The following is a 26,224-nucleotide window of genomic DNA, read 5'->3' on the forward strand; positions in this document are numbered from 1 at the left end:
CCTTCAACCCCCCCCCCCCCAGCTGGGAGCTGGACCACCCCTGCATATCACACTGACTTAGCTCTTGGGTGTTTTCCCTTCACTGAAATACTGTTCACGTTTTGTTTTGTTTTGAAATAGATTTTTCTATTGGATTGTTTTGTCTTTTTAACTGATTGGTAAGATTCTTCATATATTATAGATACTAATCCTTTGTCGGTTGCCTGTTTAATATACTCGTTTATCAATGTTTTAAAGTCAAAACTTTTTGTGTCTTTGAAAAAATCATTCCCTACTGCAATGTTGAGAGATATTTAATATATTTTTACTAAAGGTTTTACTTTCACCCTGTAAAACTTAACTCATTTGGAGTTATTTGTATATGAGGTGATGTCAAGATGGAATTTCATTCTACCCCTAAAGACAAGCATTTTTGCCTGGCTGGGGTGGCTCAATGGTCACGGTTCGATTCCCAGTCAGGGCACATGCCCATTTGCAGCTTGATCCTCAGTAGGGGGTGTTCAGGAGGCAGCTGATCAGTGATTCTCTCTCATCATTGATGTTTCTATCTCTCTCTCCCTCTCTAAAATCAATAAAAGTATGTTTTAAAAAAAACCACAAAAAAGACGAGCACTTTTCCCAGCCTAGTTATTGAACAGTTCCTCCTCTCCCACAGATGGACATCCCTCTCTGCCGCTAGTTGATGCCGATGGTTTACGTACCTCATCTCTGCTCCAGGTCCTCCGCCTCGTGATTGTTAAGTGATCAGGAGGCTCTGGCGGTTGAGGCCTTGAATCGTTAGCCCGACAGTTGTTCCCTTCCGGTGTTTTAGAATTAACCAATGGCGGGATCTTTCGGAAGTTGAGGCTTTCATCAAAAACTCGATCAACCAACTAATAGGACAAGAGCAAACCTTTATGAGAATAATTTGGAAAAGCACAGATATTGGCATTATCATTTTTTATGATTAGACAGAAGTTATTTCATTCTCAGGTAGTAAGAGAAGCATGATATCTTCAATAAACCAATTACTCTTTCTTTTCATAAGCACGCCAAAGGTGTCTTTTATAAAACAGATGTTCATCTACATAGATTCTATTTTCAAAATCCAAAATACAGAGCTATTATCAATTTGATTCTTCCATGGACAAGATTTCCCCCAAATGGAAAACGGATGGTAAATTGGAAAAGCTGAGCCATATAGATGGACAAGGAGCTCATATTACTCACATCGCCTTACCAGCGTAAAATAATGGTTCTGTTTCTTTTAGTTTCCTATCTTGGTTTTTCCTTTTTTTTCCTCCCCAAATCCAGGTGCTAAATTTCTTCATAGATACATAAATTGCAAATTCCAATTAAATTTACAAAAGGAAAAAATTTTAAATCTACAAAATAAGTATTTTGGTCTTAATCAAAGAAATTTTTAACAATGCGACAGAAATTACGTATTCCAACAAAAAGGATATACTGCCACCTACAGTTCAAACTACACACGTATAATACAAAGTAAGTCAGGTTTACTGAAGAAGGAATATATTCTAGTATAATATTCAGAAATAAAAAAGAAAAATGAAAGTCTATTCAGTGAAATGTATGAATAATTTTACTGGGTCTGAGTGAATCATCATGTTAGATAAAATTTAGTTAGACAGCTGAGAAAATATTATCTTTATCATTTTAAATGTACCGAAAAAATTGTGTATGTCTTGCCACCAAGAAGATTCTGTTTTTCACCAAAAAAGGATAATTTTATATACATATACAGTTGATCAACATGGTAACAAAACTACACAGACTGATGAAGCACCATTTACCAAATTAGGCAATACATAAAGGGAAAAAAACACCAAAAAGTGACCATTAAAAAGTTAGACTATAAAAGGAATGTGACAAGAAGCAACCAAAGACAGTATTATTAGCATCGATAACCAGAATTAAACTTCTCAAAAAGGGTAGCCATTTTTGGTTAATATTGGGAACACTATTTTATAAATTAAGGATGTGGAATCATCAATATTGGAGGCTGGCAAATGTTTTTCTGTGAAGGGCCAGAGAATAAATATTTTAGTTAGAGGCCACCCAGTCTCCGTCCGACTACTGGATTCTGCTATCGTTAAACAACGAGTGTGGCTTTGTCCTAATAAAACTTCAATCATTCTTTCAAGTGCCAATCTTTTGTTTGTGTTTCTGCACCAGTTTGTGTTTCTGCACCAAATCAAGAGAGCCAACATGACCAGAGTACCATCAATTTTACATTGTGTTAATGGTACCTTCTGGAACAATGTTAAGTAAATGCTGCCCCCTAGAGGTGGAGAGCAGGAAGGACAATAGCCTGTTAATTTACATTCCACAGTTTATGAGAAAGTTTCAAGAATGAAAATGTATATATGTATTTGTGTGTGTGTGTATGAACATATATATGTATACACATACTAGTATATATACACACATTTAAATTTTCAAAGGATCTTGTGTATATATGTTTGTGAGTAGAAGTGAAACTAGAATTTTTCTTTCCTTGCCATTAGAGCCATCTCCTAATTAATTAGCTAGGAAAATATACCTTTTTAATTGAAGTATTTTCATAGCCAAATTTTACAGAAACTTTATCAAATTCTGGCTTGCTTTTCACATACCATTTATATTCATATTTTAAGTGAAACTGTGCATCAATAATTAGCAAAGTACTTATTGTTAATAATATCACAACTTCGTGTCAATATTAGTAGGAGACAAGGGTTAGTCTTTCCGAGTGTTGTTACAAACACATAAAAGCAATCTGTTAGAGCAAAGATGGAAAATGCAGAGCTTCGTGCAGACAGGGAGGGCGGACGTAAGTAAAATAAACTGCGCAAAAAGCTAAAAGCAAAAGAAATAAAGAAAAGAAAGAACCTTATGCATTTCTCCATGAGGCTCTCCTACCTCTTCTCTAGTGTCTATGGCAGAGCCAGGGGTGGTGGCGGCAGTGCTTACTGTGGTACTAGGGGCAGTGCCCGAGGACGTCACCGAGTCTATCTCGCCGGCTACGTCGTTGATTTCCCGAGCAATGAGAGCAAGGTCTTGGCTGATCCTGGAATAATTTAAAAGAGAAGTTTAATCGCTTTTCAGTAACAGCTCTAGAAACATCATTTATGATGGAACCAGTTATGTAAGTTGTACATCTAAACATGTGTACCCCAAACTTAAGGTGTTAACTATTTTGATGTTTGGAATCTTAAACTTTAATTTTTAAAAAATGAATAAGCCCTGGCCGGTGTCGCTCAGTGGTTGAGCATCCACCTATGAACCAGGAGATCACGGTTTGATTCCAGGTCAGGGCACATGCCCGGGTTGTGGGCTCGATCCCCAGTGTGGGGCGTGCAGGAGGCAGCTGATCCATGATTCTCTCTCATCATTGATGTTTCTATCTCTCTTTCCAGCTCTCTTCCTCTCTGAAATCAATAAAAATATATTTTAAAAATAAATATTAAAAGAATTAAATGAATAAAACTAAATTCCATATAATCTTAAGTTGTTATTTTGAAAAATATACATTAAACACCCTGAAGTAGTGATATGTTTTTTTAAACACACTTGGATGAGAAAAAGCATTACAACTTTATTTTCACTGACTTCTAACAGAAGCTTAGCATTTTCAGTTATAAATACAAGCAGCAAACAATAGTAGTATTAGCAATACTGGTGATTTCTGACACCAACAGAAATCACATTATAGTTGCTACAGGTAACTTAAAACATTTAGTCATCACTACTTCAAAATTACTGCAGTCATTAAACTCACAGCAATGATGTTCACTTCGGTATTTTAACAAAGAACCATATGTTACTACTAGAGGCCCGGTGCACAAATTTGTGCACTGGTGGGGTCCCTCAGCCTGGCCTACACCTTCTTGAAATCCGGGACCCCTTGTATGTTACTATACTGCTTCAGTGGTATTTTGATAGCTATACAGTATTTCAATATAATTGCGTTTCTCTGCAATTCCATGTTTATGATTTAGAAAGACTGTCCTGAGAAGAGCTCCGTAGCTTCTGCAGATGGCCAAAGGGGTCCATGGTACAAGAAGAACTTCGGGGAGCACTTTACGCTCCTGTGTACATCACTTCATAGTACACACATGTCATCTGAGGCCACAACGTTCTTGTGAGGTAGGTCTTATCTAACTGATTATGGATAAGGACACATTCTGAGAGAAGCTGAGTGGCTCACTCATGACCACACAGCATAAAGGCAGCTATGGCAGGACCACACCTCAGGACCTCTGATGATCACTGATAACAGTTATTTCGTTCTTTATGAACATGAGCTCATTTCCATAAAGAACTAAGTAACTGTTACCAGTGCTCAACCACTGAGCCATGCCAGGCAGGCTACTGCTATGTTTTTAAGAGGGAGAAACTCACAAAATCTACCACTGATACTAATGTTTTCCTCCAAAAGATTTCAGTTCAATGAAACTTCAAAGTTTCCAACTTCAAACATCGGCTGCACATGAACTCAATTTTGGTTGCTCCCTCAGGAAAGGTTTTGAAAAGACAGAACATTCTAAAAGTACATGTTTAAGCTCCCTGCGACTTTAAAATCCAAAGGACAATGTAGCATTTGTTTTTAGCTTATGCAAAAATGTTACCTTGAAAGACTTACAAGGAATGGAGTATTTGCATAAAATTTTAACTATAAATTTAAAAAGAGAAGCTAGGTTGAGGCTTATGGCCCAACAGAAGCAATCTGTGGTCAATTCCTATTTTATCTACCAGAGTGAATATTTCCTGGTCCCTCATTATGTGCGCCGCACTGTGCGTGGCTCTAAGAGCTATAGTGGTGAAGAAGCGGTTAGGGTCCCCCTAATAAGCTTAGAATAATGTAATGAAACAAAATATGATATTAAAATATATAATATAATCACAACCATTATATTATAATATAACTAGAGGCTCAGTGCATGAAATTCGTGCACTGGGGGGGGGGGGGGGTGTGTCCCTCAGCCTGGCCTGCACCCTCTTGCAGTCCACGAGCCCTTGGGGGATGTCTGACTGATGGCTTAGGCCCGCTCCCCATGGGCCTAAGCTGGCAGTCGGACATTCTTAGCATTGCCGCAGAGGAAGGAAAGGCTACCACCACCACCACTGAGCTCTTCAGCCGTGAGCCCAGCTTCTGGCTGAGCGGTGCTCCCCCTGTGGGAGCACACTGACCACCAGGGGAAAGCTCTTGCATTGAGTGTCTGCTCCTTAGTGGTCAGTGCGCATCATAGCGACCGGTCGTTCCACTGTTCGATTGACTTGCATATTAGCCTTTTATTATACAGGATGAGCATCATTTCAAAGCTTTATATTCATCAACTCATTTAATTCTCACAACCACCTGTAAAAGAAGTATTATCATCTTGTTTTACAGATGAGGAAAAAGAGCCTTAGGCGAAGTTATGTGACCAGTTTTGGGTTAAGGTCACAAATGGTAAGTGGTCTAACTAGATCTTTTTATGTCATGCTACATCTGACATTACCATTCCACATATAATTTTAAAAAACTTGTTAAATATTGATGTAATTCTTTTGAGAAAAGGTTTAAAATGTTCCCCAGATGATTTATTCAGTTCCTGCAATTTCCTGAAATAAAAGAACAAGGACAAGAAACAGGATAACCAGGCTTAATGAGATAAAAAATAATCATATAAAAATCAATTTGTTTTTAAGGTTTTTTAAGCAGACATTTGTACAATGAAATTTCTGACATTTGTAGAAAGCATTATGAATTAATTAGAAACAACACAGACCACAGCAATGTCAACATGTTATGCATGTCGTACTAAAATTGTACTAAAATGAACAACTTAATGAATATACATTAAGCACCAAATAAGCCCTCTTTTAATTTGCAAGTATGCTGTGTATATGTCAGCTCTTTCTTTGCATGGCAATTCCTATCTTAAAGTTGACTTATTAATACAGATCATTAAATTTAAATCCACACTGTTTAAAAATCTCAACATCTACTAAAAACAGTATTAGTAAAAGGCAAATTATAAAAAAACATGAATATCTTCAAGTAGAAATAGCAAATTTATAATGCAATATAGGTTATGAATCTGCATATGGTTGTTAAATCTAAACTTACAAATTATGTGATGCTTCTAGATTATGCTAATAGAAAATTTTACACCTCTTATATCTGCTTTTTTTCTAAATCCAATCTTATAATGCCTGCTCTTTTAAAAATTAGTATATTTTTATTGATTTCAGAGAGGAAGGGAGAGGGAGAAAGAGATAGAAACATCAATGATAAGAGAGAATCATCGATCGTCTGCCTCCTGCACACCCCCTTACTGGGGATCGAGCCCCAAACCCCGGGCATGTGCCCTGAACGTATGGAACCATGACCTCCTGGCTCGTAGGTTGATGCTCAACCACAGAGCCACGCCGGCCGGGCCACCTTCACTCTTATACTTGAGCAAAACTTCATACTTTTTCAACCTCTCACATCACTCTGCCTTCTATGAGTTACACACACCTTTGCTTCCTTCCTTTAACTGTGAACTCTCTGAGGACATCCACGCCTCAGTCACCTTCACAGCCCACTCAGCTAAGCATTGTTTCACTCACAGGAGCTGGTGAAGATTTCTTTGTTGAGTGGATGGGGACAGGCATACCTCACTCAATTGTGCTTTTATTGACAAAGTGTCCTATAGGAACACTGAACATCAACATTAACTTTCTACTTTCTTTCCTTCCCTGCTTTCTATCCTTCCTCCTCCCCTTTTTAATTCCTTAAAACAAACAAACAATCAAATAAACAAACAAAATACCTTCTCTGGCTCTAAGAAATATGGCAGAAAAATATACTTCGAAAAGCTAAAATTTCAAAGGCACATTTTATTAGTATAGTGGTACTGACAAACTACAGGGAAAAGGCATAAGATCATTAAGGGTTACATGGCCTGGCCTTAGAGTCCTGCTCTCGATAATAAAACACACATGGACAGTAGTAATAAAATGCACATTATAACGCAGTGGAACCAAGTGAAACTTCACACACAGTTCCCATCCCCTTTCCCTCTGCGTTCTTTTTGTTTGGGGGCAAGGGTGTGGGTTTGGCCAAGAAGGCGTTTAGTGGTTCTAGTTTGGGGTGGAGAGCTTGAGAGGGGAGGCTCCCGAGAGGACGCAGACATGCACTCTGGTACCTCAGGCAGCACTTGAACTTGTGGGTGGGACATCTCCACCGGAAGGGACAAATGATAAGACAAGAGCAAGGCCTCCTGCTGCCAGCTGTGGCGCAGACTCCCTCACTACAGGGATTCTGTGGGCCTGTAAGAATCCATGCCTTCCTCTAACTAGAACGAGCTTACCATGCTTCAATAGTTATTCTCATGACAATGCTACTTATGCGGTAGCATAAAAATGTTTAAGCCGCACAGTGGGATTAAGAGCATGTTCTCTAGGAATTAAAAGCAATTACAATAATTAAAAACAAAAAACTCTAAACATTACATTAAGATAATAAGCAGAAAAAACACAATTTGCAGAAGTTAATAGAGGAAAGAAACAAAAGATAAAGACCATAGTGTTATAAGTTTATTTTTTTTAAAGCACCTATGGACTAATATGTAATTCTTTAATAATGTTGCCAAGTGTAAAACTTGATAATTTTTGCATGGATATGATGAAAGCATTTAGATAACATATGGTATCCAGCAATAAAATTCCCCTGATATCTTAAGAACTTTAAAAGTTATCTTTTAGCCCTAACTGGTTTGGCTCAGTGGATAGAGCATTGGCCTGCGGACTGAAGGGTCCCAGGTTCGATTCCGGTCAAGGGCATGTACCTTGGTTGTGGGAACATTCCCAGTAGGGGATGTGCAGGAGGCAGCTGATCGATGTTTCTCTCTCATTGATGTTTCTAACTCTCTATCCCTCTCCCTTCCTCTCTGTAAAAAATCAATAAAATATTTTTTTAAAAAGTTATCTTTTAATCACTATAGCATCTGTTTGATTATAGCTTCTCTCAATGTTCAACCACAAGTTATCAATTAAAAATCACATATGAATTTTACTTTTTATTATATAACCTAACGGTTACAATAAATGTATTTAACAGAAAATAAACATATTTTGATTTAATTAAAGGGCTGGACTATACTTAATTAACGCATAAATGTGATACAATGTACCTACTCTAATTCTTCACAGAGAACATTAACCACATACCTCTAACAAGTACATTATTACCTCTTAAAAGAAAAATAATCAAAAATTTAGCTGTACAATTCTTCTAATTATGTAGAGCTGATACTACCTCTCAAAAATTATACTGACTCATCAGCACCTCTATTATAAATAAAAAGTAATCAAAAAATATTCATTCCACAATATGCTAGTAACACTGGCATTGAAAATACGAAAGGAAAAAAAAATGGAGAGTAATACTTCCGACAAAGCCAAGTTCACAGTTACCTGTGGATCTCACCTCTTGGGCTGTCAATACAGATCAAGTGGAAGCTGAACTTGGTTACCAAGGTGAAATGCTGGCACCCAATGTCCACCCTGAAAGATAACCCACCGACACCAACCTGGCGATCTCCTCTCGGTGAGCAGTCCAGTCTCGGATGTAGTCTTCCTGCTCTTTGATCCGGTGCTTGAACGAAGAACTTGTAGGCATGGCGGACCCAGAGCTCTGCAATCGTGTGGTTTTCAGGGCTGGAGAAGTACGTAGACGGGTATGTTTAGGGGAGTTACGGTTTGATCCAAATTCATCTTCTGAGGTGGAAGCATAATCAGTGGGAAAGCGCCTCCATCTTGAATTTACTAAATTAGTTTAATTATTAAAAAAAGAATTATTATGTCATCTATTAAAGGAGATCAAGTAAAAATCACGATTTCAAAAACACTACGAGAGCACACACATCATGATTTTCAATAACTGACATACACATACCTCACAAAAAACCATAAGTCTACTACTCCTTCAAGATAAAACATTACAGTTTGGTAAATTAAAAACAATGAACAATTAAAAATAACCGAAAGACTGTATTTTCCATAATATGGTGAATAAACATTCAGATGAAAAAGTCACTGATGGTAAACAACTAAGCAAGCTCTATTCATACATGTGTAACGTAGGTAGTTTTTAATATTTCTCATTCGAGTGAAGATATGGATTTTTAAAAAATGACAGCAACAATAACAACAAAAATAAATTTAGGGAAAAGATTTCTTCATGCCACATGGACTTTCAACATGGAGATGACAGAAACCCTCTTTTCCCAACATACAAACGTGCATAATTCCTGCGTGGAAATTATGTCTTTATGGCAGAAAAAAAACATTACCTCTGTCACTCAACATCCTGTTACGCTATGATTGGAAAAAATCTGTTTACATGTAAAAACACGACAAAGCATCTTTAGTACAATGCCACTGCTTTGACACGGAGAGCAGCTGGTGAAATAGACAATGGCATAGAAGCTACGAGGAGCAAAACTCTGCAGGCTACTCTCACAACCATTGACATTTAGCACAGGAGATCACATTGAAAAACCGGTAAACAAATTAATGCAGACACTTCACCACCAAGACTGTTACAAGAATCCAACATAATTTGTGAAGCATAAATAGAGGTTAAAAAACAGAGAGATGCCTGGCCAGCGTGGCTCAGTGGTTGAGCATCGACCTATGAACCGGGAGGTCATGGTTAGATTCCCGGTCAGGGCACATGCCTGGGTTGCGGGCTCTGTCCCCAGTATGGTGTGTGCAGGAGGCAGACGATCAATGATTCTCTCTTATCACTGAAGTTTCTCTCTCTCTCCCTCTCCCTTCCTCTCTAAAATTAATACAATACACTCCATGAGGGCAGGAACTATGCCTATGTAATCCATCAGTGAATAGCTAGCACTTAGCAGAGTGTCTAGTTACCAATGTTTCATATGTTTGAATAAATAAATAAATTCCTGGATATGACCATCTGCTTTTCTCGAATTAGGAAAAACCTAATACAAAGCATGAGATGGTTTTTTGGGTTAAAGTAACAAAACCTTAGCCCCTGCTATAAGTTCCAACTGCTAAAAATATTAGTAATATTTTTCTCTTTCTCTCTCTTTAAAAACAGAATCTGGCCCGGCTGGTGTGGCTCAATGATTGAGTGTCAACCTATGAACCAGGAGGCCACAGTTAGATTTCAGGTCAGGGCACATGCCCGGGTTGTGGGCTTAATCCCCAGTAGGGGGCGTGCAGGGGGCAGCTGATCAGTGATTCTCTCTCATCACTGATGTCTCTATCTCTCTCTTCTTCTCTGAAATCAATAAAAAACAAATAAAACACAACAAAAAAGCAGAAACTGACCCTGGGCTGTGTAGGTTGATGAAGTCTAGAATTCCTTCATCTTATTCCCCTTGAATTTATATCTTTCCTGCCTTTTCCTCCTCAACTACATTTTTGCATGGGGCCCTGTAAGGCTGAGTTGGCGCGGAGATAAACTGGGTATCTGAGCCGGCTCTCAGATAAAAGAGAGACATCTGCAATCAGGAATATGCCATAAATCAGGGACTACCCATTTGTCCTAATTGACATCCTATGGGAAGCTCCTGGAGCTCAGAACTAGAGTCATGGATATAAGAGAACGAAGATACGCAGAAACTTCATGGCTGTCTACAGAAGTGCATGCAAACCCACATGCAGAACTCTGGGAAATTAATTAGTGTTTTGAAGGGTGGATTAAATATAATTTCTGATTTTAACATCATAACTTATAATTAACATAAATAATACTTTTGCCATGGTGGAAATTTACTCATTTCTGGACATTTGAAAACTCCCTAATGAAACTGACTCTGAGAACTTGAAAACAATTTTCAGAAAAGTTTAGAAATAAGAGCAAAGTGGTTTTAGGAAAAAATTAGAAATACGAAAAACCAATTAAAATATGGCTAAAAACATCAGTAATATGGCAAAACAAATTCATACTTTTCATTAAAGGCATTTCATTTAATGCTAAATGCTAAATGTTTATTTTGGTACCTTAGCATATTGTTCATAAAAGGAAATTGTTAAGTAAGGAAAAGATCATTTGTTAGATTAAACTTCCTGATTTGGAAACTATGGTAACCATACCCATTATTGAAAATTGTTTGGAGAGAGCAATGCCAACAACAAAGACTTTGTTTTCATAAACTGCAGGAGATATGAAACCACAAGCAGGTATGATGGAACCAAGGTGGGCAATTTAGAGGCAATTTAGAAAGAATGGCCACAATAGCTGATATGGTTCATGAGTGGCAGAGCGCAGAAAAGCAGAATGAGAAACGGAGACCACGTGCTACTAATGTGTGTTACACACCATGTGACAGTATATAAGCAGAGCCACACTAGAATGAACTTTTAATAATCTGAGTCTCAAGATCAGAAAATTGTGGAGAAATTTTGGAGAAAAAAAATAAAAGAAACACTTCATTTTCATAAGAAATTCATAAACTTTCCACGTATTTTTTTAGGTCTCTTTAAGAAGCCAATAAAATGGTGATAGCTTCTAATAACATCTTTAAAAGGAAAAGCAACCAAAAGAATAAAACATACTGTAAAAACAGGAAGGTAGCTATCTAGGTTTGTTCTAAAACTGATGGTAAAATGAGAGAGAAAGTAAGTAGGGTGTAGCAGAGAAATGAAAATGATTGCTCTTCCAGTACTTAAGGGTTAGTTTTCCAGTGGAAAACACGCCATACACAGTGCACTAGGCAGCAAAGCTCAGGTACCTCTGGAGCCCTCAGCTTGTCTAGTAACAGCACAGACTGAAGTTAAAACAGAGCGAAACGACTACTGGGGAGAAGGGGCTGGGAAAGGGACGTTAATACCAGGACCTCTGACCTGCTATTTCTAAAGAATTTCTTTTAATACCTTTTGCCTTGCTTCCTAAGGATAGCAGCTATACATTTACCTGAAGAAAATCTCTATAATCTGCTAGTTCTCGCAAAAGAAACTTGAAGTTAGTGTTTTTAACTTTCCACATTGCCTACTTATTTCACAGAATCGTAGAATAGAAGGCCTTAGACGTTAGATAGCCTAAAATAGAGAAGAGACGACCCAGAGAGGCCCTGCCTTGTTTAACGCAAAGCCAAGTCTACTGACTCCGAGTTCAAAACTCATCCCTTACTATTCTGATTGTGTGACAAGTAAATGTTAGAAAATCTCTATTTTAAAAAATATTTCCAGTTAGACTAATTTTTTTTAAAAAAAGCATCCTCAATTTCTCATAGAACAATAGACTTTCAGATTTTTACCTGTGTTGAAGAAAAATGTTACTTCAGCCTCTTGAATTTTATTCTGCTTGGGTAAAATCATTTATAGAATTAAGTTTAATTTGATATCATTAGGCTTATTTGATATCTTGGCATTACTAAGGCATGCCAGATAAATCATTTGATTGAAAGTATGTATGGAGGTATTGGAAAGGCCAATCTCTGAGAGGTTTCTTGGTTGCTGTGGTGTTGAATAGCACATATAATAAAATGAGAGAAAGTTCTAAGATGGGCTTAATTAGTTTCATAGCTAACCTGAAAATTATCTCAGCTACATTAATTATAAGCTTATTTTTAGTTATACAATTATGCAATACTCCCTTCTTGTGGAAGTAATAAACTACAGTCACTATAAAAACATACCATGATCTAGAAAATTAAAAAATGGAAAAATTATTAGGCTCATTTATGTACGAATCGTCTGATTTCTTTTACTGTTACCAAAACTTTGTTGCCTTTTAAATACATCCACATTTATAGATGTAACAAAAGCATTTCAGACAACAAGCACCACATCTTCATGCTTCATATAATAATACTTTTGTGGGAAATTAAACCACAAACATGTTTCATATGTGTTTTTACGAGCATGTAGCAATAAGATCATGAGAAAAAGATCCCTGACAAATGACTTAAGCCATGAATACCCAACATTTAATCCCCCCATCTATAAATTTTGAGGACTAGAATAAAAAAGGGAAAGCAGTCTAAAAAAATTCTAAGGATATTAACGTGTTGTTTTTATTTTTTAGAATGTGTACTTAACACATAATGAAAATCAACTGCTTTATTTTGATAATTCAGGGTACTTAGTTTAAAACATATTTTTAATATAGATCTGGACATTTCTATATAATGATATTAAAGGTTAATTGAAGGAATATTTTTGAGAAAAAATTAGTTAAACTAGTTAAATATTACATCAGAATTAAAGAAGTATTAAAAAACCTTCACTCATAATTTTGCTAAATAAGAGATTTTCATTCTTCTGTTTTTATCATATATATTTCTTTGAAAACCTTTTTTAGGCATAGCCTAAAATATGAAATATGAATTATTACAGGATTATTTTTACATATGCCAATTTGGGCTCTATCACAGGCTCTAGGATCAGATAGTTCAAAGATTTTTAAAGTTTACAGTATGCATAGCAACACTAATCACATATTCCTTTAAATCATATTTCAGAAGCTAAGAATTTTATTTTCTTTTTCCACCCAAGATATTATGATTATCTTAAGTACAAATATCATAATATCAAAGACAATTCAATTAGCAACATTATAAAAGTATGTCTGTCTGTTTTTTAACTACCCACCCCATGTAGCTACTTTAATATTGTACCACTGACTGACATATTCTGGCCATTGTCTTTCTAGATAAAATATAAATGTGTATCTTGGGAGAATCTAGATATACAATCCCAGGTCCTGATGGGGAATGTGGCATCAGGAGGAACATGAACTTGGTAAAACTTCAGAATGACAAAGACCTTCATGTTGTGTATTGGCCTCGTATGTGCCCTTGATAATAATGCAGTGGAGTCCAGCCCTGGATTCTCATCCTGCCCCTTCATAGCTATGTGACCAGAGCAAGTGATTTCATCTCTTGCCTTAGCTACCTGAACGGGATAACTCTGCCAGCTGTTACACCCCATGATTTTAATTATTTAACACACTGCTCTTAAGTATGAAGGCCAAGATGTCATACCTCAGTGTGCCCTAGAAAATGTCCGTGAACAATTCAGGTACTTTATGGACGAGCAAACGGCATGTTTGTCAAGCTCTGTGTTCAAAGAAGCCGGAACAAAACTCATCCTTAAAGACGTGAGGATAATATGACATCTTACAGCTGCCTCTTAGACTTGCTGAAGTCATCACTTTTGGTTTGCATCTCAAATAAGCCCTTAAGTCAGACACTGAGGAGCAGCCCCAGATCGCTTGTGTGTTAAGAGCTACAATGAGGACAGAGGGAGAGGCGTCCCATGCAACTGGGTAACACACAGCCCATGCTACCACCTATGTTAGGACAGGGGAGTACTGAAATGCTTTGTGAACTTAGAGATGAGGTGACGAAACAAGCAACATATCAGAGGACACCTCACAGAATGGGGCACAAAGCAAATGTGAGTTGAAGAGGTAGAGCCATAAGGAACAACAGTATAACACTGAGTAAACATAAACCAAGAGATAGTAGTAGTTAGTTTAAAATGCTTGGTAATCAGTGGATAGAGCTCAGTGGATAGAGCGTCGGCCTGCGGACTGAAAGGTCCCAGGTTCGATTCCGGTCAAGGGCATGTACCTTGGTTGTGGGCACATCCCCAGTAGGGGGTGTACAGGAGGCAGCTGATCGATGTTTCTCTCTCATCAATGTTTCTAACTCTCTATCCTTCTCCCTTCCTCTCTGTAAAAAATCAATAAAATATATTTAAAATAAAAAAATACTTGGTAATCAGCCTGGCTGGTGTAGCTCAGTGGATTGAGTGTCAACCTATGCACCAGATCATTACCAATTTGATTCCCAGTCAGGACACAGCCCATGTTGTGGGCTTGATCCCCAGTAGGGGGCATGCAGGAGGCAGCTGATGGATGTTCCTCTCACATTGATGTTTCTCTCTCCCTCTCCCTTTCTCTCTAAAATCAATAAAAACATTTAAAAATACTTGGCAATCAATCTATGAACCACCAACTAAAACTTGAAGGGTAGAAACAAGAGGATGGGGCAATGGGCAAAATGCTTGTATTCTTTGTGGAACCATGAGTATATGCTACCTTCAGCCTACACTCATTCCTACCACAGTAGGACCACCATCACCACACCCCCTGACCAGGACAGAGATGGAAAGGTGAATAGAGTGGAGGAAGCAGCAGTGAAGAGAGAGGAGGAGGAATAAAAATGAAAACAAGTAACACATGAACAGTGCTGTTAGCTTTGGGTCTTGCAGGCTCTACTGTGCAGATGTAAAAATAAAAAGACTGCCTACCGACTTCCCTGTCACTGTAACCCAGGACTTAGCGCTGAGATACTTGCTGTCTGAGGCTAAAGAACCTTCAAGTTTTTAACAGCTGGCTCCCCCCCCCCAACCCCCAGGCGGGCCTTTTCAGCCACACCCACATCTGAGGCTGATTATGAAGTAATAAGACCATGTCTACAGGACACCCAAATATCTGTGTCAGTGCCAAAGGGGTCACGAGTATTTCCACGGGCTTCAGCTCTCAATGTGAAGTACAGAAACAGACAAACGTGCCAGAAGCAGTTAAAATCTGGTGGGGAATATGTAGTTTTTGTAAAGATTATGTTAATGACAGCTGGTTTTATGGTTAAATATGATAGTGCTTTGTGAGATGATGCTCAGAAGCTGTTACATTTCTACAGCCCACTCTGACCCACGAGCTTAGGACTTCTTAACGAATCCATCTTCTTCCACTGAAATAAATCAAGGGTTAGTTTCACCTGCCCGACCATCAACAGCTCTAACTTTTAAAAGTATAAGTAAGGCATATGACATTTCAAAATAAATAGGGGGGAAAAAGGGCAAAATATTGATGATTTCATTCAGCTCTGAAAGGAGTAAGAAAATGCAGAGTGCTTTTCTTCAGGTTCATAAGGGTTTCGAATTAGGTGAGGATACTAGAAAGTTAAACACATGCTTTTAGGAACAAAGTGCTAATTCCTATGATCTAAACCAGACAATAATTCCTATCTAATTTTGACAGACAAATCCAGATATCTCACCAACTAGACCAGCGGTTCTCAACCTGTGGGTCGCAACCCCTTTGGGGGTCGAACGACCCTTTCACAGGGGTCGCCTAAGACCATCGGAAAACACATATATAATTACATATTGTTTTGTGATTAATCACTATGCTTTAATTATGTTCAATTTGTAACAATGAAATTGGGGGTCACCACAACATGAGGAACTGTATTAAAGGGGCGCAGCATTAGGAAGGTTGAGAACCACTGAACTAGACAATTAAATCTCCAAGATCAGTTCAGTATTTGTCTAATTTTGAAATCTCTATTTTACTCCAGGATATTGATTGGAAGTGTATGTGACTTCTGAATTTTCTACTTACTAAGCTAAAATAATTTTTATAGGAAAAAACTCTCTCTAGAGTAACCTTTCTGTTGAATATTGGGGAAATAACATTGGAGATTTAATTTTTTAAAACAGGAGTCCCACAACACAAAATAAATATGCTAATATCATAACATATCTGGATCCAATTTACCTGAAGGTGAGCCATGTGTTGAGGTCATACTTTTGACCTTGGAGTCTGAGAGCCTCGAGATGCTGTTGGCTCGAATTCTAGGAGAAAATTTATCCGACGGTACTAGTCTGGCTCCACTTCGAATGATGGCTTCTGCGGTCCTTGAAGAGGCACTACCCCTGGAGATGGTCGCCTCCGAGTCGCTGCGAGCCGACAGTGAGCCGAGCCTCGTTCTCCGAGGCTGAGCCAACAAATCAATCCTCGAGATGTTCCGCCTTCCCGTGGGGGGTTTGGACGTTGAACTTGTTGTGGACACTTCAGAAGCAACAGAGGCTTTGTCAGCATCGGCAAGTTCACTGTCTGAAGCTTCCCCAAGTCGTGCTCGGCGCAAGAGGGAAGTCCTGGTGGGCCGCGGCCTGGGGAGGGTGGTGGACTTACTGGCCGAGCCGGGGGCCACTGGGGACGTCTTGGACTTGGTCCCCTTGCTTCCCTCCAGCTTGGAATGTGCATGCTCATCAGTTGAGGTAAGTGGAGTCCTCCCATGGGGTTTACAAGAGTAAGTTTCCTGATCAGATGACAGAATGTCAGAGATGGCAGAATGAGGTACACTGGAGGTCTGGTCATCGTCTGTCAAGTCTACCGAAGGCTGTCTCATGCGCCCACTGGACTGGACAAATTTCCGCCCATCTGCTCTCAACCCGACATCCGTGGAGCGACTTTTAGTTTTCTTCTCCACCTTCTCCCTAGCACCACAAGAGGACTTGGCAACATCCTTGGACGGAGACCCCGAGGAACACCTGTCTTTGTAGAGGCTGGTGAAACTCTTTCGCTTTTGGGTTGACTTCCTCTCCGTCTCTCCAGTGACCAGGCTGATGGTACTGGCTGTGTCCACATCCGATTCCGGGGAGATCGAGTTGTCTCTATTATAACTGGGGGTCTCTGGGCCTTCATCAGTTTTATTATCTTCTCGCAGTTTCGCTTCTAGAAAAGCCATGACGGCTTCTGTGTCTTTCAGAATGAGGGTGGTGTCCAGACTGGAGTCGGCGTCCATGGAGTCACTCCTGTCGCGTAGCCTACTGGCGGATGCCAACGCTAAGGAAGGGGGTGTCGCTGACGTCTGCTTGTTGATGTGGGGGATCAGTTCGATGGGGACGTTCGGGCTGGGCTTCTCGATGGTGAAGCTTCCTTGTCGCACTAAGGGCTTGGAGGAGTCCTTCTTGTCCCCTCCCTTGGGAGGGTGGCCTTTCAGAAGCTCGTCGGCTTTTCTGCGCTTGCCCTCACTTGGCATCGCCCTCTCTCCTTTGCTTGCACAATGTCCTGGGATTTTTTCATGAGGCTGTGACTCCTGTCTAAGGGATTCCTCCCTACTTCTCTCTACCGGACCCAATGCATTTTTGGAAGATAATTTAGTAGGTACCCACTGTGCCTGTTCCGTTGGCTCCGGGTGCTGAATTTTGGCTAATGTTTGCTTAACCAAAGAAGCTTCCTTGTCAGCTTCATGTCTCTCCTTCCCAGGAGAGGAGAGGCCCAAGTGCAGGAGGGCTTTGTGATCTCCCCCTGTTCTCAGGGTCTCCCCATTGACCGCCCTGTTCACCTTGCCCAGGGCTCGGTCGGCATCTTGCCTGTCTTTCTGGTATACCTGCGTCGGGGCCTCTTTCTCCTGGAGCTCCGTGTCCTGCTTCTCCCCGATCTCCGACCTCGGCGTCAGGGCCTTGGCTCGGGAGCTCTCAAGAGCCTTTTCCTCGTTGGGTAGCTGGGGCAGGGTCCGCCGCCTCCTCTCTCCATGACCAGCCAGGGAGGCTGCGGAGCCGCTGCTTCTCACGGAAATGCCAGACTCACTGAAATCTGCATCTGCAAAGAAGAACCACAAGGCAGAAATCAGGGCCAAAAGTGAAAATACAAAAAACACCATATTACACTGGGGTTTGAAGTGTAAGTGAAGCAAAGCCTTAAGTATAAAATAAAACCTTGACTAAACAAGCCAGCATTGTGACAGAGTAGTTTAAAAGGCAAGTACAGTGCCAAGTTCACAAACAGGCAGATGACTGACTAGGGAGGCAGGAAAGTAAACTGTATGAGATGAAAATGAGGGTCGTCTGATCTGAAATGTAGATATGCTGCCTCCTTGTCTTTTAATGTGTTTTACGGAAGCTCACCACGGTCACTCTTGCGTTTGTGACTTATCCCATCCTCTAAGTTCTGCTCAAGATTAACAGACTCTAACTAGCAGATTACAGAATTGCACAAAGAATGCCTAGTAACCCTGTTGACTTGCTATACTTTCAATGACATGGTAAAGAAGAATAATATACCTAGTTTTTAATAAGCGTTTTATCTACCTGAGAGAATAAATTGGAATTCCAAACTAAAACAGAAAACGAGGACTTTAACAAGTTTTTCTAAAAATAAAATTCAAAGCTGATTAGAAGAATTTTTTCAATTATAAGTATGAAAAAAGCTGATAGGATTTGTCATAATTTTACAAATGCAGGGATTTTAAATTATGGTTGTCTGGTATATTAAGGCCTCATAGAGAAATACATGATCACTTTCTCTTTTTCAAATAATCAGAAGCCAGCGAGAAAATACATATATTCATGTTTTCATGTAAGAGAACTTGAAAATACGGGGGATTTTCCTGAATAAATGGAATGTGTTTCGAAATGAGGGACACATCTTTCAGAGAAATATAAATTAACACACAGAGCATCCTAATCTTTGAAGATAAGTGGGGGAAATATGCTAGATATAGCTTTTATAGGTCTTTTGCTTCCCATTACAATTCTAAAAGTTTAGCATTTAAATTTCATAGCAATACAATGATTATGATGCAAGAAAATATTAGACTTACTGATTTAACTTTGAGTAATTAATCATAAATTATTTTATGTCTTATCTCCTTGCTACTTGAAGTATCTAAAATATCACAGCTATTTTATCTTTTTGTATATTTCTAGCATTTCTCACACTGGACACATATTTAAAAGAACACTTTATATTTAAGAGGATTTATCAGCTCATCTAAATAAATTCATTTACAATAGGAAAGAGATAATGAAGGTCTACTATTTCTTTTTGTTGTTGTTGTTGTTAATCTTCACCCGAGGATATTTTTCTATTGATTTTCAGAGAGAGTGGATGGAAGTGGTAGAGAGAGAGAGACATCGATGTGAGAGACACACATCGATTAGTTGCCTCCCCCACACACCTTGACCAGGGCCAGGGATCAAAATTGCAACCGAGGTACATGCCCTTGACCGGAATGGAACCTGGGACCCTTCTATCCACTGAGCCCAACTGGCCAGGGCAGTCTACTATTTCTTATAACAAGGGTAGAACGTTACTTCCCACAGTTAATACTTAATAATTTTATAGTGGATTCTTTCTGTAAATGTACCTAGCTCCTCCGTCTGGTCTGTTTCCCAATCACGGACTAGTTTCTGTGAACCAACCTGTAAATTACTCCCTCTTTCCAAACACTTTGGCCATACTAACAACCACTACAATTCCTGACTGGTAAAGGCTACAGCTTTCCTAGTACACGGTTGTGTATCTTGTTCAAAGAATTGCTGACTAATGTTTACAAAATTCCTAAACCAGATTGTGGGGGTGCCACAAGCCAGAGATAAAATAAATTTCTATTTCCATTTCTAAGGATAACAAAGAATACAAATAAAAAAAAAACCACATGCAAATTCTCCTTGAGGGTTTTTTAATAAGAATGTAATGAACTGAATCTAATAATATCATTAGAGGCATATAATTTTGTGTGTTTTTTTTTAAACCGATATTTCAGTTTGCAGAAATATAATTAAAAGGTAATAAAAATCACATTACATAGATTTGCAAAAGATGCAGTTAGTAGATTAAGTAGAATCTTTTTTATTGATGTATGGCAGAAAGTAGCACTTAAATATTTGTTGTATGGGATGACTTGGAATTGTGTTGGTCTTTTAAAATTTTCATATACATTACATACACTTGTGTATTTATGTGCTTCATCTACAAATTATCTCTCTCACCAGTGTGAATTAATTTTAATGATTTCCACGTTAGTGAAATGAAAATGATATATGGAGCATAAGCATGAACATATGTGAATATGCTTATTTGGGTTTAATTCACTGCTCACTGTATAGATTTAGCTTGTTTTTAAGACTGATGTGTTATTCACACAGACACACACAGAAAATACCATTCTCTAAAGGAACAGGGACAGACAACTCCACGGTCCTTTCTTCTGGGTCATGCCTCGTGTGGTTGGCAGCCAGACTGGCCCACTGTGAAACCCAGCGCTTGCTTCCAGATGCAGCCGTGCCTTCCTAAGGGAGAAAACAAGGAAACACGATAATGTAGTCTGCTCAAACCTGCTTCTCATGGCAGAGAATTCCAGATAGTCACATTTACCTGTCACACAAAGCAATACTTGAACCTCAGATTCCTATATTATCATTGATTACATTTCCTCTTCCTATATAATAAAAGGCTAATATGCAAATCAACTGAACGGCGGAACAACTGGTTGCTATGACGTGCACTGACCACCAGGGGGCAGACGCTCAATGCAGGAGCTGTCCCCTGGTGGTCAGTGCGCACCCCTACGGGGAGCATCACTCAACCAGAAGCCAGGCTCACAGCTGGCGAGTGCAGTGGTGGTGGTGGGAGCCTCTCTCGCTTCCTTGGCAGCGCCAAGGATGTCCAACTGCTGTCAGTCAGACATCCCCTGAGGGCTCTCAGACTGTGAGAGCGTGCAGGCCTGGGTGAGGGACCCCCCCTGAGTGCACGAATTTCGTGCACCAGGCCTCTAGTCTACTATAAAATGAAGCTTCTCTAGGTACCCCTTTTAATGACAACATTTTATTATTGCTGCGAATGTAGTATAGTTCAACACTTTAAAGACTCACAATGGTACTAACATAAACTCTGGAGCTTAACGTTTACTGCTGCTAGGTGTATGATCACAGCCCTGTGGCTCTAACAGGGGAGTTAGCTCTATTCCAGTCTTTGGAGCAGGATTCTAAATCCTTCGTAATGTTTCTAGGAATCAGACTGCTTTCAGAGCCTCAAGAAGTATTAATTCTGCCCTAGCCGGTTTGGCTCAGTGGATAGAGCGTCGGCCTGTGGACTGAAGGGTCCCAGGTTCGATTCCGGCCAAGGGCACATGCCCAGGTTGTGGGCTCGATCCCCAGTCAGGGACATGCAGGAGGCAGCCAATCAATGATTCTCTCTCATCATTGATGTTTCTATCTCTCTCTCCCTCTTCCTTCCTCTCTGAAATCAATAAAGAAATATATTAAAAAAAAAAAGAGAGAGAGAGAAGTATTAAATCTACCAGGTCTTGTCTTCAGGGATTCAAAACCAAACCCAAATTTTGACATTTCTTTCTAGAACACTTTAATGGTATAAATTACTTGACCTTGAAGAATTTTTCTATAACGGATCTGAACCTAAACCTGCCCATGTCTAGATCTACTCTTAAAGCAGTGCTCTTTGAACTCTCATAGTCAAGTGTGAAATGGAATTTAATTCATGATATGGTCCCACAGACTATGGACATAGAATGGTGAGTCTTCAGACCAGCGCCACCTAGGCATTTAATATGGAAGAGCTAGGGAGTGCAGAAAAAAATGGTTTCCCCTCTAAAAATCTAAGCCAAGGCTTCATATTGAAACTGGAATGACAACTAAGGAATAGGAAGCTGTGACTGAAAACTTATTTTATTTATTTATTTATTTTTTAATTTTTATTTTTTTTAATTTTTTTTATTTTTTAAACACATCTCATTGATTCTTCACAGAGAGGAAGAGAGAGGGACAGAGAGTCAGAAACATCGATGAGAGAGAAACATCGACCAGCCGCCTCCTGCACACCTCCGACTAGGGATGTGCCCGCAACCAAGGCACATGCCCCCGACCGGAACCGAACCTGGGACTCTTGAGTCTGCAGGCCGACGCCCTATCCACTGAGCCAAACCGGCCAGGGCGAAAACTTATTTTAAATTATTCAAAATGACATTTTATTAAAGGTGCCAGATTTACTGTATTAAGGACAGGCTAGAAACTGCTAAAGCAGGGGTCCTCATACTACGGCCCGTGGGCCACATGCAGCCCGCCGAAAACATTTATCTGGCCCGCTGGGTGTTTTTGCCGCCGCTGCCTGTTGCTTAGCAGCCGACTAGTTTTTTTTTAAACTATAGTCTGGCCCTCCAACGGTCTGAGAGACAGTGAACTGGCCCCCTGTTTAAAAAGTTTGAGGACCCCTGCGCTAAAGTAAATATTTCATATATACTGTATGATTTCAAAAGCATACATTGAAACAGTAAGTATACATAATAACATACATACAATGGAGCCTAAGGAATTCTTGCTGAATCCCTGAATTCCCTTTCAAGATTTTGTGGTAACCACCCATCATTCTGGTACTGAAAGAAGTACCTCAGCCATTCACATCATGCTAGGATACCCAGAATGCAGTGTGCTTCAGGGGCACACACTGCAGTAAGACTAGTCTGTAAAAATGTTCCTGTGGTCTGTTTAGGCAACTCCTTCAACTGTGATCCAGGAGGTCACAGTCGGATTCCTGGTCCGGGCACATGCATGCCCGTGTTGTGGGCTCGATGCCTGGTGTGGGGTGTGCAGGAGGCAGCTGATCAATGGGGCAGGTACACATGGGGCTACAGACAAATCTGACTTGGCATGGTTTGAGGGGATAGAGAAAAGAAGGAAGAGTCTATTTAAGTTCACATTTACCAGGTTAATCAGAACATGAAACCATTGCCTCAAATAAGTATTGCTTGCTTTCAATAAGTAAATTAAGCATCTTGTAAAACTGAAGCCAGAATAATAATTCTCTAAGATCAAGGGGGAAAGGTCACCAAAGTACAATACTTGCTTTGACAGTTTCCAGGAAATATAAAAAATATTTTATGTATACTTCATAGAAATGTAACTACTTATATTCTGTTTTATTAATACCTTAAGATTTTATTTGTATTTTATATTTATTCACCATTTGTATATTCTAAATTAACTCATTTCCTGAGAGGCAGCAGAGCATCATGAGTAGGAGAATGAGTTAAGAAATCACGGCTGCTTAAAGTTCAAATTCTAGCTTCACAAGGTACTAGTTTTAAGACCTTGGCCAAGGTAATCACTACACACTGGTTTCCTGCCTTGTAACACGGTACACAGAGAGCTTCCAGTGAATGTTAGCTCTTATTATCTGACTAAATTATAATTAATTCATACTTCTCAGTTACGTGCATTTTTTATATTTCTTTTTGACACATCAGTGTGAAATGAAATTCTATGATAATTTCCAATAAGGAAATAAACATTTGTTAAGTGCATAAATCTCAGGCAATTACTATGCTGGGTGCTTTATACACCTTATTAAACTCTTGGCAAACAGATTTATTAAAAACTAGTAGCCCTGCCCACGAATCCATGCGCCAGTAGCTCACTGTTGCCCTCCAAAAGCTCTCTGCTTGCTGCCCTGCCCTCCTGTAGTTCCCTCTGCACCCCCCCGCAGCTTGTTGCCCTGCCCCCTTCTGTAGCTCTCCGCTGCCTGCTTATAGCTCGCTGTCCCAACCTCCTGCTGATCTCTGATCCAGTCGTTACTCGGTCAGTCATTATGCTTCACGGCGTAACAACCATTTGCATATTACATCTTTATAATATAGGATACCATTTGTAGAGATGAGAAAACTGAAGAAAGAGAGGGGAAGTGACCAAGTCAGAAGTGGTGGTTCTGGGATTTAAACTCGGGTCTTTCTGGCCCTGCCGTATCATGCTGACTCTATAACCACCTTCACTAAGCCATCCTTGACCAGTTTCACTCTTCTCTAATGACACTGCCTGAGGTCACAAGTTGCATTTATCAGGCACACCCTTGCATAGGTTTCCATTCTGAATCATGACCTCCTAGAAAGTATGAGCCGTGTATATTGTTTGTTTTCTCTAATAATGCCAATTAGAGCAGCGAGCGTATAGCTCATTCACTGCTTACTGAAAGCTAAAATTTTCCCTCACTGATAACAGAATATTAATTTGAAAGAACACAGTACCAAGAACAGAAACAGAATTACTGCATGATGGCCTTGGGCTTTTGTTAGAAACAAATACCTTGGGAGGATTTCATTTTTAGGAGTCTTTTACTAGGGAACATATACATAACTTAATATCATTAAAAATGATGAGGCCCGGCCAGCACGGCTCAGTGGTTGAGCATTGACCTATGAACCAGGAGGTCACAGTTCGATTCCCGGTCAGGGCATCGATGCCTAGTGTGGGGCGTGCAGGAGGCAGCCGATCAATGATTCTCTCTCATCATTGATGTTTCTCTCTCTCCCTCTCCCTTCCTCTGAAATCACTAAGATTTTATTTAAAAATTATTTTAAAATGACGGGAATTCACATGCATGTAAGAAGTGAAGCCGAGGGCAGACGGTACCTCCGCGTTGTGAAAGCCAGGTGTGCCCAGCGGTTTCCTCTCCTCCATCATCACTGCGGCCGAACCGAGAGCCCAGTCTTTTATCAGGTCTTTCTGCTTCTCATTGATAACAGGCCTGTTATAATCCTGACTGTCATCCACTCCAAACACCTAGGGGAGAAGATCATGTTATAAATGAAAAGTCAGGTTAATATGTGAATGCTATCAGTAACTTCAGGGGCAAATAAAGATATTCTAAATTAATTGCAATCACGAGAGCAAACTTGTTTAATGACAAGGTCATATCCATGTGGAGAGAAAGCTGGGCAGTCAACAGGGCAGTGGCAGCTCAGGTTAATGTAAGTGTCCTTTCTGAATGTTTAGCAAATATACTGTTTGCTACTAAGAAATATTCAGGGTGTTACACGTCATTTGGTAAAAGATGTCAAGAACACTGTAATCATGCAGAGTTAAAAAACATACCACTTCTTCTTGTTTCAGTTTGTTTCTTTGTTCTCTTATTGTTGAGAAACATGTTGGGAAACTATAAATGCATGATGGATTTTATGTGTTCCTTCCTCACAAATGTTTAACATTTACATACATGAGTTAAATGTATGCATATAACTAAGTTCCCAAATAAAAGACTTTATTGTATGATCTTTGTATAGGGTATAGCATGATTCTCAAACTATATGCACCTAAAAATCACTCACAGGCCTTTATTTGAAATGCAGATTTCTGGGTCTATCACACAGATTAGCAGATTTTGAATAAGCAGACTGTCTCTGGTGGACACTTGAAATATGCTAAATACAGAGACCAACAATCACATGCTTTTAAGGGCAGGACCTGAGTCTTACTAATTTTCTGGCTCATAATAGGCCCCCATTTTTCCAAAGAAACTGAAGAAATGTTAACTACATAAACTCGAACATTCCATGGTCTCTACTGTGTTCTCAATACTTATTATTTACAGAACTCAGTCGTGGCCCTGATTATACAATCAGGAAAAATATCCTGTGTGTGAATTAACACTTTGTAGAAAGGAGCTTCAGAACATAACCAAGGAGACTTCATTCTGTTTTAAAAGGGAAAAAAACCTTTGTTTAAGGTAATTTCTAGAAAACCGTGTAATGATCATACAAAACATCTATCTGATAAGTTCTGAAGTTCACATGTACTAAGGCAGATGTCAGCTTTTCAAAATGACTAAAACTTGGGAATTTTACCACTAGATGGCCTCATTACCTAGTATTTAGTTCAAATGTAACTTTAGTTTCAAGAATTATGATTAATAGTCTCTTGAACCGCTCAG

The 26,224-nt window shown here is 39.4% G+C and overlaps 1 protein-coding gene across 1 annotated transcript in view; it reads right to left on the reverse strand.

Moving 5' to 3' along the window:
* Positions 1-26,224, reverse strand: part of CEP170 (centrosomal protein 170kDa) — an 86,022-nt gene that overhangs the window by 9,574 nt on the left and 50,224 nt on the right. Inside the window, exons 11-16 of the mRNA XM_005882440.2 lie at positions 24,928-25,077; positions 20,673-20,799; positions 16,499-18,328; positions 8,544-8,778; positions 2,902-3,049; positions 702-872 (exon numbers count right to left, since the gene is read on the reverse strand). Of these exons, the coding sequence (XP_005882502.1) occupies positions 702-872; positions 2,902-3,049; positions 8,544-8,778; positions 16,499-18,328; positions 20,673-20,799; positions 24,928-25,077 (2,661 nt within the window). The remainder of the gene's footprint in view (positions 1-701; positions 873-2,901; positions 3,050-8,543; positions 8,779-16,498; positions 18,329-20,672; positions 20,800-24,927; positions 25,078-26,224) is intronic.

The sequence above is a fragment of the Myotis brandtii genome, unplaced genomic scaffold (genome assembly GCF_000412655.1).
Source record: "Myotis brandtii unplaced genomic scaffold, ASM41265v1 scaffold717, whole genome shotgun sequence".
NCBI classification, from domain to species: domain Eukaryota; kingdom Metazoa; phylum Chordata; class Mammalia; order Chiroptera; family Vespertilionidae; genus Myotis; species Myotis brandtii.